This window comes from Pollachius pollachius (genome assembly GCF_949987615.1).
Source record: "Pollachius pollachius genome assembly, chromosome: 1".
In the NCBI taxonomy this organism is placed as follows: domain Eukaryota; kingdom Metazoa; phylum Chordata; class Actinopteri; order Gadiformes; family Gadidae; genus Pollachius; species Pollachius pollachius.
The window spans coordinates 38306002-38318501 of record NC_136934.1 but is presented as its reverse complement, the minus strand read 5'-3'; the positions used below and the strand labels follow the sequence as shown (position 1 = coordinate 38318501).

The 12500-nt window shown below is 46.4% G+C and overlaps 1 protein-coding gene across 2 annotated transcripts in view; it reads left to right on the top strand.

The window, feature by feature from the left end:
- The window catches only part of LOC307089659 (low-density lipoprotein receptor class A domain-containing protein 4-like), a 141343-nt gene that overhangs the window by 50337 nt on the left and 78506 nt on the right, over positions 1-12500 (top strand). For both annotated transcript variants that reach the window (XM_079756046.1, XM_079756047.1), the window contains one exon: positions 1544-3080. In XM_079756046.1, coding sequence (XP_079612172.1) covers positions 3041-3080 — 40 coding nt within the window. In that variant the 5' untranslated portion in view covers positions 1544-3040. The remainder of the gene's footprint in view (positions 1-1543; positions 3081-12500) is intronic.

The following is a 12500-nucleotide window of genomic DNA, read 5'->3' as shown; positions in this document are numbered from 1 at the left end:
CTCTGGCTCTCTCTCTCTCCCCTCGCTCACGCTCTCCCCTCTCTCTCCTTCTCTCTCTCTCTCTCTCTCTCTCTCTCTCTCCCCTCTCTCTCTCTGTCTCCCTCTCTCTCTCTGTCCTCTTTCCCTCTCTCTCTCTCTCTCTCTCTGTCTCTTTCTCTCTTTTTCTCCCCTCACTCTCCCCTATCTCTCTCTCTCTCTCTCTCTCCCTCTCTCTCTCTCTCCCCTCTGTCTCGCTCTCTCTCTGACTTTGTCTCTCTCTGTCTCTCTCTCTCTCTCATTCCAGCATATTTTCTTCTTCTTGTTTTTATCTGTCTGGTGCAGGACTTTGTTAGTGTGTTTCTGTGTTTGTTCGCGCGCCTCTCCTCCCTTTGTCTCCATGGGGGGTTATGTCTCGGCTTTCTTCTCACATTTTTCCTGTTTTTTCTAGCAGATAAAAAAAGAAAAATGAAACTTGTGATTTTCTCCAGCTATCTCCACCTTCTCGTCTCCAACCTGCCGCCGACCCACCCGCTGTGAATGCTCTTCCCTACATCTGTGTTCTCTCTCTCTCCCCCTCTGTCTGTCTGTCTCTCTCCCTCTCTCTCCCTCTCTCTCTGTTTGTCTTTCTCTCTCTTTCTCTCTTTATTCCCCTCTCTTTCTCTGTCGTCTTTCTCTCCTCCCTCTCTCTCAGTCTGCCTTTCTCTCTCCCTCTCTCTCTGTCTGTCTTTCTCTCTCCCTCTCTCTCTGTCTGTCTTTCTCTCTCCCTCTCTCTCAGTCTGTCTTTCTCTCTCCCTCTCTCTGTCTGTCTTTCTCTCTCCCTCTCTCTCCCTCTCTCTGTCTCTCTCACATTCATTCCTGACTCAAGTCCTCAACAACATTGTGTCACCGCTTTGCCAAAAACAGGTCTTCCTCACCCCCCCACCCCTCCCATTTCCCTCCCAGCACACCACCACCACCTGCAAAATCGTCTATCGCATTTTTTTCAGCTTTCCTTCTGGGTTTTCGGGGGGGGGGGGGATTTTGGTCCTCATTTCAATTCTTTGTTCCTCTTATTTTAATTCAGATACACACAGAGACGGCGTGGCACTCTGTGCTTTTGAAATGTAAATAAAGTTTGGTTGTCGCCGAGCGGGCTCCAGCCCGGGCTGGCTTCAAAGGTGCAGACGGACGGGGCCGTGGTGGGACGCGGCGGCCCGGGTCAACGTGGCGCTCCCGGCTCTCTTGTTATTCTCTTCTCTCTCTATGTTGTGGCCCTCTTTCATGTAAGAACCTAAGAACTTATTTGTTGAAGAAGTGGTTGGCAAGTCAGGGGTCTCCAGCAAACCACCCACCTAGCCTGCTATCGTAAACGCAGCGTGTGTGTGTGTGTGTGTGTGTGTTGGTTTGTGTGTGTGTTTGTGTGTGTGTGTGTGTTTTCGGTACTCTGGTTTTCTGGTTCTTTGTTACAGAAATCGCCCGCCAGGGGCTGCACTCGTCCGCGTGTCGCGTCGTTCTCTAGAATCCTGTTGACTGTTGGGTTTGAGCTGATGGATTTTATTCCTTCTCCGTTGTCTTTGTGCTGCAGGGGCCGTGGCGACATCAGAGAGCCTGCCATCAAGCTGAGCCAGCGGAGCCGCAACCTAGAGACACAGGACACAGACAGAAAGGAAGGCAAGCCGTAACCACGGAAACACGATTACAGCGGAAAAACAAGACAAATGCAGACATGTGTCCACTTTGAGGAAACCAACCTGACAGACAAGACGTTGGACTCCCGCAAGACTCCCCACACAGAACCCTATTCGCTCCGACAGGAAGTAGAAACTCTCTGAAATCCACCACAGGAAGGAAGCGCGAGGGCTGAAGGAAGTCATCGGAGAGAACGGGCGGGCGAACAGACGCACATTCAAGAGATGGTCACTGGGTCCCGGCCATGGCTGTAGCCCCGTGGCTCGGAGGATAGCGAGCGTGTACACCCTCCCCCCATACCCCCGCCCTCCTCCCCCTTCCAGCCACCACCACCACCCTTAACTCCTGTGACTACAACCAACCCTCACTGAAACCTCCTGGACCTCCAATCCCCCTGCCCCATACACCCAACACCTAGCCCAGACGCCAGCACCCAGAGGACTCTTCCCTCACTAGACCCAAACTCTGAAACCATCTGACCTCCATCTCACTCACATTCTCCCTCTCCTATTGCCTTCACCTGCACAGGTGGACTGAGCTCATCACAAATACCAGAAAAATACGAGTCTTGTTATGTTCGCGGGAAACTTGAGCGACTTGTTTGCAGGATAGTAAAGCCACCTGTTCATGGGACAGTAAAGCGTCTTGTCTTTGGGACGATAAAGCGTCTTGTTCGCAGGACAGTAAAGCGTCTTGTTCGCAGGACAGTAAAGCGTCTTGTTCGCAGGACAGTAAAGTGTCTTGTTCACAGGACAGTAAAGCGTCTTGTTCGCAGGACAGTAAAGCGTCTTGTTCACAGGACAGTAAAGCGTCTTGCCTGCGGGACAGTAAAGCGTCTTGTTCGCAGGACAGTAAAGCGTCTTGTTCGCAGGACAGTAAAGCGTCGTGTTCGCAGGACAGTAAAGCGTCTTGTTCACAGGACAGTAAAGCGTCTTGCCTGCGGGACAGTAAAGCGTCTTGTTCGCAGGACAGTAAAGCGTCTTGTTCGCAGGGCAATAAAGCGTCTTGCCTGCGGGACAGTGAAGCGTCTTGTTCACTGGACAGTAAAGCGTCTTGTTCGCAGGACAGTAAAGCGTCTTGTTCACAGGACAGTAAAGCGTCTTGTTCGCAGGACAGTAATCAAGCCAGTAAACCGGCCAGCCACTGTGCCAGGCGACGGCCTGCCCGTTCTCACGTATGGCCTGTTGACGAAAGAAGATGGCAGTCGAACATTTGCACGTTCCCGTTTTCGGCTCCTCCTCCTCCTCCTCCTCCTCCTCCTCCTCCTCCTCCTGCTCCTGCTCGCCACGCCCAGCGGCCTCGCCTCGCACCGGTTGAGGTCGGACGGTCGGACGGTCGCCTGGCATCCCTTCGTGGCTCGGGCAGCGGTGAGCGCAACGCTGGGAGGAGCAGCATGCAGGAAACAGACTTGCCGGCCTCCAACGCCTTCAAAGGTACGCACTGATTTCAGGGGTGAAGGAAACTGCGCATGAAGTACAGCATGTTATTTATGTATGTTTAGTGGTGGACTAAGTGACTGGTTATGGTCCCCAGTAGACTCTGACTTACTCAAACACTCAAGAAACTGTAAATAAGTGTCAATTGAAAGAAAGCTAGTCATTACTAATCATTAGACCCCAATTAACATTGTTCTGAGGAGGTAACATTCAAGAAAGCACAATAGGCCCGACTCATTTATATGGGTTCCATTTACATAGCATCCGACAACCCATTCAAAGGCAAATGGTTATTTAGAGTGTGCTCACTATGAGCTGCGTCCACAGCTCCAATGTGTAAGTATAATGTGTCACATGGTAAAACGCAGTAGTTGCTTAGTGACAACCAAAACAGCTCCATGAGCGAGGCAAGCTTTTAGACTGCGCTGCCCTTCAGAATCACCCATTATATCTATGTTTTGATGAACTAATACAGAGATTCTCTAGTGCTCTGCCATTAGCAGGTAGCAGGATGAGTTGTGGACAGAAGTTGAAATTGTAATCTATTTCACAATTAACCTTCTGCAAGTAGTAGACGGAAACACACTGTTTATTTACAGTTTTTTGTCTTATTATATTACAGCGATTTCCTTTGCAGGGCAAGATGAACCTTTAGGGTGGTAGTTTATCATAAATCGCTGATAGGTTGATTGTTTTTTAATTAATGTTTGAAACCTTAATAGATACATTTTGGTATTTCTATCCTCCCAGAACAGACTAACTCTTGCTATTTAGTTCAATGTGGGCACAGTATACCTTTATACCTTCAACATTTCAAATTAGAAATGCAGCCAGCCAAGGGATACCTGTGTCGGACGGACACATTTGACCGGTGATTTTGACGGATTCAGGATTGTCTTACCAATATCATAGAGATGTTAAAGTCGATTAGTTTGGCCTGATTTTCAATCAATTGTAATCTATATAGTCACCATTAAAGCAGTCACAGTTTAAACCTGACATAAACTAGCGTTACAACTTTGGACTGTTGAAAAAGACAAAGCCCATACGTGTGCAGTCTTTGTTTGAGGATGGTTAGATTTTATTTCAAAGTGAAGTGACGGTTAAGACCAAGTTTATGGTGTTGAAAATAACCTTTTTATAGTGAAAAAAAAAAGAAGCAAAAGAGCGTTTCTTTCTATAAGGCCAGAGATGTTGTGACGGACATTAGAGCAGTGGACTGAGATAGGAGAACAGAGTCCTGTCAAGGCAATCATCTGAAGGTCTCCAGTGTGACCCCAGAGAAGCCAAAGGTTGGCAGAGCCAAATGAAGATTTACCTCAAAACTGGCTCCCTGTGATCTGTAGGTTTGGCTCTCATTGACTGTTCACTGTGTGTCATATTTCTTTTATATTTTGCCACCCTTACAAAATGCAAGAACCTGACTTCACCCTTTTGTTTTTTGTTTCTTTTGAAACACTGAACTATAGAAAAGCATTTCCTTTCACAAGTTATCGGTTGTTCAGATTTATATTTTGTGGCTATTTGCATGAACGTGAAAATAGTTTCCCAGCTTTTTTAAATGTAGCTTCACTGTGATTGACTGCCTGGCTGTTGTTAACTGTGAGCTAATTAAGGTTGAAGAGCAGATATAGTGTGTGGTGTGAATGGTTGTCATGGCTTTTTATTAAAACACAACTCATATTAGATTGGACACAAGCACATACATTTATAGACTATGAATTTTGCAGGCTTGTGTCTCCTCAATGATTTTATTTCTACATTTATGCGTGTGTGTGTCTTTGTGTCTGATGTGTGGGTGTGTGTTGGTGTACGTCAATGTGTGTGTTTCTGTGTGTGTGCAGCGATGTGTCTGTGTATAGAGTGTTTGCGTCGATGTGTCTGTGTATGCATGTGTTTCTTATGTGTCTGTGTGTATGCGTCAATGTGTGTGTGTATGTGCGTCGATGTGTCTGTGTGATTGTGTGTGTGCGTCGATGTGTCTGTGCGTATGCATGTGTTTGTGCATCGATGTGACTGCATGTATTTATGTGTGTACTGTGAGTGAGAGTGTGTGGATGTCCCTGCGTGGTTGCCTGTGTGTGTGTGTGCTGGGGCGTCAGCAAACACAGACAGCGGTGCGCGTGCGCGGGGGGACGGAGCGGTCGATCTCTGCGGGGTTGAACCAAGGTTTGGTTTACCGTGTGCAGGGTTCATGTCCGGAGGAAAGCACTTAAACACATGTCATCCGGCCTCTCACTCCACCACCGTTGCTATGTGCCGTGTGTGTTTGTCTCCTATGTCATGTATGGTTGTGTGGGTATTGTGGTTAAGTGTCATGCTTAGACGTGTGTGTGTGTGTGTGTGTGTGTGTGTGTGTGTGTGTGTGTGTGTGTGTGTGTGTGTGTTTCTGTGTGTGTGTTTCTGTGCGTGTGTGTGTGTTTGTGTGTGTCATGTGTGATTGTTTGTGTATTGTGCTTAATTGTCATGATTGGGAGTGTGTGTGTGTGTGTGTGTCTACACCATGTATTGTTGTGTGTGTATTATGTTTAAGTGTCATGATTGATAGTGTGCGTGTGTGTTTGTGTGATCATGTTCTGAAACTGCCAAATGTCAGATACAGTGAAATCCATCCTCCCACCTCAACCTTTCCTCCCCCTCCACCCGGTGTCTCCTCCCCTTGGTGTAATGTTTCTCTCTTCTTATTTTGCACTTCCTTTAGCTGTTTTACCTTTGGCCATTTTTCTGGTTTTCTTTCCATTTGTTATGCTCGTCTTCCTGCTATATCTCTGTCTCTCTCTCTCTTTCTTAGTCTCTCCATCAATCTCTCCCTCCTAATCTCTCTATCTCTCTCTCTTTCTGTCTGTCTCTTTCTTACTCCATCTCTCCTTTCCTCTCTCTCTCTCTCCATCCCTATGTCTGTCTCCCTCTCTCCATCTGTCTGTCTGTCTGTCTGCTGTTCCACACAGTCGATCCATATTGAGTCCCCTTGCAGGAGTTCGTTCAATCCAGTGAGTGACGGGCTGGGCCATTAGTGGCAGACTTCCTGCCCAGCTCCCTGCCCCCTCGCCTGGGGCCATTGGCCAAAGGCTGGGGGCACAGACACAAGCATGTCTGGGTGTCTGGCACTCTCGTATATCCCTTTGCATGTCTGCCCGGCCGCTATTGTGTTAGCTATGTGTTGGTCTCGATACCCCATCTGTCTATGAGTCTTTTGGTCCTCACATATTGAGACCTGACTGAGGCTGTGGAAGATGGCAGATTCAAAAGTAACAGCCAACTTGAGACAATTATCAGCAGGGCTACAAAATCGAAATCAAAAAGGCTGAGGATTATTTACTTTAAAATTAACCACCGGTTGAACCAGTGCGAGACAGCCTACATTATCGTCTGGGAAGGCCAAGAAAATGGACTTCTGCAGTGCACACGCAATGCAAAAATAGCACATTAGCACGCATTTTCATTACAAGCTGGACTGTGGAACAGCTTGTGTCTATGGGAAGATTATTTAGGCCTTGTGTATTTTTGTTGCTGCATGCCAAGGAGAGTCTGAGCTGGCGTGGTTGGTGTTGATCACTTTGGATGAGGCCCCGCTGCTATCTGCTCTGGCTTCAATCTGCTCACGTGGCTGTCAGGAGTCTTCCCTCAGGTGCTTGTCAGATGGTGAGAGAAGATAGCCATGCAGCAGCTCCCCATGAGAACCTACCTCTCTCTCTCTCTCTCTCTCTCTCTCTCTCTCTCTCTCTCTCTCCATCTCTTTCTTCCTCTCTTCATCCCTCTCTCTCTCTCTCTCTCCATCACTCTCTCTCTCCCCCTGTCCCACTCTCTCTCCCTTTTTCCATCTTTTTCGTTCTTACTTATCAGCAAATAAACAGACATCATTTCTCCCACAAGGGGCAGATAGATCAGATAGGGGATAGGCTTGGACCTGAATGTAGACACGGATGTTGTCCCAAACTCATCAGGACCCAAACACCCAAACAAGGTGTCTTATTCCCACCAAGAAGAGTGGAATCGCCCTGTGGCCTCGCAGAAGCCCTGAATCAAGTTCACCTTTTAATACTGTCTCTTTCGTCAAACCAGAGTATTTAGGCTCCTCCTCCTTCTCCGTTGTAATCCCACACGCAGGCCCGGGTCAGATCATCAGGGGCCGACTCGCAGGGCCCAACGGCCCCTAGCTGGGCCCCTCGGGCCCCCCCTCACCCCAGCCTGACTGGTAGCAGCACTACCTCACGCAGAGCCCTCGCCCCAAACACTCTGCAGGCAGGATGTATACAAATACCTCACAGACAGAACCCCTTCTTAGCACTTCTGATCTCACCCCTTCATCCTGTTACGGAGATCAATCATGGTTAGAAGCACCACCGGCACTGTTTGGAGAAGCACTTTGTCTTGCCAACAGTGCTCAAATCAAATGCAAAAAGACGAGTCGATTACGTATGAAATCACCAAGCCTTTTCTGCCCATAGCTAAGAGCATGTACAGATGATGATGCTAATACTTCTCTTCAGCCGCAAGTCAGACAAAACAGCGCATTGAAAAGAATACATTCTGTAACATTTTGAACTAAGTGCTCAATTGATTCTTTTGAAATATAATAAATGGATTATTAAACAATAAAAAACATAATACATAGAACCCACTATGCACAAGACATTTCCCCTCATAGTCTCAGTTTACTGGGTTCTGGATCCACACCAATCACCTATAGTGTGTTTATCATTGGGCTCTCTCTGTGCTCTTAATGCTCGACTGAAGCTCTATTTAGGCAATTTGTTGAGTTTCTACGGCTGCTCCTGGCTCCAACGCTCACCTTAAAGAGACTGTGCGTGTTTTTTTTCTCCTAGAAGACCATCCCTGCCCTTTAGGCAAGCGGCGACACGCTTAATTGGTGCTCCACACAATGATTTCTAAAGCAGTTACTACTTCATTAGACAAGGACAGAGCCTGTCTCCTTCAACCCCCCTCCCCACCTTTAAAGCCCGGCTGACCGGCCATTCTTTGATTTGACATTTTCTAGCGTTAAAGTGCTCAATGGCACCGAGGGATAAAGTGGAAGGGACAGGACAGGAGATAGCCGACGTTCTCCTCTGAGCACAAGGGCGGTCGATAAACGCGTCCCTGCAATCGGCAGCCCCAGCCTCCAGTCACTGCACTCTCTAGCGAGCTGACCGTCGTGTATACCTCTGCTACTCCAAGCTGCTACCCCTCCAGGTTAAGTGGGTGGCTTTTGCCATTCTGTCCTTCTCGGATTTCACGCAAAGGCCAGAGATGATCCTTCCTTTCCTCTTCAGGAGGCAAACCTGCAGTAGATCTTGGTGCCTAGGACTTCTGCTCCGGGATTAGAATCCGACGAGGGCACCTCAGACCGGTGTGAATGACTGAAAGCCATTCTTACTGTCATCTCGCTTCTCAAATGAGGCAGGATTTATGTTTCAGATAAAGCGGATGATACTTGTCTGGTGATACAAAGATCATAACCTTGCTCGTGGCTTCACTAAAACATCCGTTAACAACATAAATGTCAAAATGACTTTGTTGTAGCGAGTCTGCCGGAGAGCATTCAGCCTGCGTGCACCCTGCCCCTGAATGTGTAACAGCAGTGGCACTTTGGTAGCATTTCACCTGCATGTGCCCTGGCTATAGATGCCCTGGATATATATGTATCCAGGGCAAAATAACTTTTATAGCCCTAGCTCTAACTGCTTGCAGTAGCAGGAAAGGTCCTCCTTTACTGTATCGTGTGATTACGCTAGCGCGCTAATTTTGGTTTATGTTGGCCAAACACTGTGCAACTTCCGCATGAACATAAATGTGAACAAATGTGCCACGTTGTCATCCATACGGCATACTTTTGGGTAATGTAGGTTGAGTTAGGGCTCTATTGTGCTTTAGCATTACATTTTATGTTATGGACAGCACTGTGTACTTTCAGGGGTTAGCAGCCGGCGGGCGTGCTTAGCTGTATCCCCCCCCCCTCACACCTCTGAGGGACCCATCAACCATAACGTACCGCGTTGTGGATGTGCTGCTGCTGATTGGCTCGTGCTGATTGGCTGATGATATTAAAGTTAACACAGGCGACATGGTCCACTGTACATGATGTACTTTTTGAAACCAATTTGCCCTCATTAGAGGAAGCTCAGCAGACCGGATGTGTTGTAACCCTTCAGTGTTGTGGAGCCATCTCAATCCACTGCTAATGCGTACTCTCTCCAGGAGGCCTGGGAGTCCTCTTCGCGCCGTTTCCAAAACAAATCTAGTGGAATAAAGGCAATTTGTAGCATTAGCACCCGATAGTTACTCCGACCTCAGTGTTCTTTGTAAAGAGCCTATGCTTCTCTTTGTGTAAGTTTATCCAATGTACCTTCAGTGCGGCGTGCGTCGGGGCGGGAGCGGGGAGGGTTACAAGCCCTGTGCTTGCAGATCTGGTGCGCATTTCCTCCAACCAACCTGCGAGAGTCCGGGTGGCATGAATGCATTGTCTGTTTGTATGGATGTCGCGCTTGTGTATCAGTGTGGGTGTAGTTGTATACTATCTACTACTATGTAGGTGTTTTACCCATGCTGCATGTGACACTGTGCTTGCAACTGGGAATTAACTCCTGTGAATTCAAATATATGTTCATATAATTGCAGGAGCACACACAATTATCATAACATGATAGTTGTTTAAATGCAGGGCATTCATTCAGAGTTGTCCTTGTTAACAACTGGGTGGATGCATGCCAAACGCTTTGTGTGTGTGTGTGTGTGTGTGTGTCTACAATAATGTGCAAGCAATGCAATGTCATGACTTAGGTTAACTGAGCCGCATAATCTATTTAGTAGAACTACAGCGACATCTTCATCAGAAAGAAGCAGTAGCTTATGTGTAGACGTGCTCCACGCTGGTCCTTTTGAGGCGCGTGTCTGTGTGTTTAGTACTTTGACATTGTCTATGGCAGCATAAAGTATTTGGCCCCCAACGAAGTTGTGGAAATGTACAGAGTCTGACACATGCAGTTAGTCACCTAGCAGCCACTGTGCTACCTGTGTGGGTGTGTCAGCATTTGTTTATTTGTATATTTTCCCTAAGAGTGTCTGGCTTTTGATGAGAGATTTAAAATATTTGTCTGTGCGTGTGTTTCTGTGTTTTGTGTGTTTGTATGTGTGTAAGTGCATATGTGTGTGTGTGTGTGTGTGTGTCAGCATTTGTTTATTCGCATCTCCTCTGTAGCTGTTTGTGGCTTTTGATGAGCGATTTAAGTGGTGTGTGTGTGTGTGTGTGTGTGTGTGTGTGTGTGTGTGTGTGATTGCTCATCCATTCTATGTGTGCTTGGCTGCCGGTTGTCTGATGTGCTATGCTGTATTTACTTTACCAGCCCCCCCCCCCCACATGTTTACACTGCCCTTAATAGGAACACTTTGATTGGGTAACGTCTACATGTACGCTTCCAGCACACGAGCGAGTGTGTTGTGTCTATATATGTGTGTGTCTGTGTGTGTATGTATGTGTGTGTTTGTTTGTGCATGTGTGTGTGTGGGAGGTCTTTGTGTGTGTTTATTCATGTGTGGGCCTTTGCATTGTGGGTAGGCTATATTGTTAGTGGCTGTCTGTCTGTGTGTATCTTGAGTGTCTGCTCTTTGTTTCTTGAGTGTCTGCCTCTATCTGTTTCCCTCTAATTAATTGACATGTGTTTTGGCTGTATTTGATAACTGCGGTGAGGGGGAGCTGCTGTTGTCTCGCAGCCTTTACATAACAACGTTGTTTTTTTCCAACCATTCCACTGAATGGACAGCTGGGGAGTGGCGGCCCTCCAAGAAATATCCCAGAGACATGCCGCATAGCTCCCTATAGATTACCGCTCATGTATGACAAATGCTTAACAAAAACATAAACAAAAATGGATTAGTTTGAATAATTGCATTAGTGCTGGATTGCAACGTGAGCAGCTTATGGTATGTGTTTCATTACTGGGATTGGACATGTGTGGTGGTACTGAAAGGCAGAATAGATTAGAGCTCACCCATGTTTTCATTTGACTCCTGCTCCTGGTGCCGATCAGGGGTCTCTCATTAAAGGTGAAGAACGAGGGCGGAGGACACTTCAATAGGTTTTCAAAATACACTCCACTTTACGCTATCCTAATTCACACCCACAGTTTTTGATTTATTTTGTCTTTTGCTTTATATTTTTATTTAATTATTTAAGAAGACTGTGGTGTTTTTAGTGATAAGCAACAATACAGCTAATCCATCTCTTAACTTCAATTTAATCTAAGGTAGTCTAATCTAACACACAGGGGTTGTGTTGGCTAGCCAGGCTAACCAATCCTGAATTATTTCAACGTGGCAAAATATATCTGTACAACAGAATAAGACGAATTTCAGAACTGCATCAGAGACTGATTCATCACCGTTCACCAGCAACGTAGAGAGCCGAGATTTGCATCATGCTCCAAATGTCTTTGTCTGCCTCTTCAGATATTTTGTGTTCCCTCTAACTCTTTAGACTTTGAACTTAGACTTCTTATAGGAGAACAATGAGTGTAGATCCCTGCACGCGCGTACGGTTTAAACGACATCCCAAGTCTGGGATGTAACACAGTATAATCAGTTTATTGAGGAAAATAGTGTTTCTGAGGTAGGGATAAGAATTCAGTTAAGGTTAATTGCATCTTTTTGCCCCCAATTTAATCAATTTGGACACAAAGATATTTCTCTCACCGGATATAACTCTCACAAGTCTGATTCTGAAAAATAATACATTATGACTTTTACATTTAGTTTACTTTTAAGTTATTTTATTTATTTATATTTTTTGTTAACTAAAAAATGTATTCAAACAATAGAATTGTTTAGACTATAAAAGATATATAAAATAATTTAATATTAAAAAACAACAACTTATGGAATTGGGTTGAGAAATGTAAATGTTAGTGTCATGATCCGCTCCTGGCTTTCCATCCTACTGCCAGCTCTGTACTGTTACGATCCGCTCCTGGCTTTCCATCCTACTGCCAGCTCTGTCAGTACTTTTCCTGATCACCTGCCTGCCACTCCCACCTCATCAGTGCAACCACCTTCTCCTGTGTTCCCTCACCTGATTTAAACCCACTCTTTCCACTCAGTCTCTGCCAGATTGTCTTTAGCAGCATGCAAAGCTCTCTAGTATGATTTCCTGGATTGCTTCCTTGGTTTCGACCCTGCTTGTCACTGACCCGTCCTCGTCGTCCCTGTCCTGGTAACCTGAACTGCCTTTTGTCCCGGACCCCTCTGCCTGCTATTACCCTGTTTGGACAATAAACTGTTGAACTTTTCCAACGCTGGTCTCAGTCTGTGCTGTTCTTGGGTCCAACCTCACGCCCATTACAGTTATAGAACTTTTCATCCAGAAAAAACATGGCTCCCCCATTTACTTTTTTTTGTTTACAGGCCAGTCAACGTTTGCAGAAA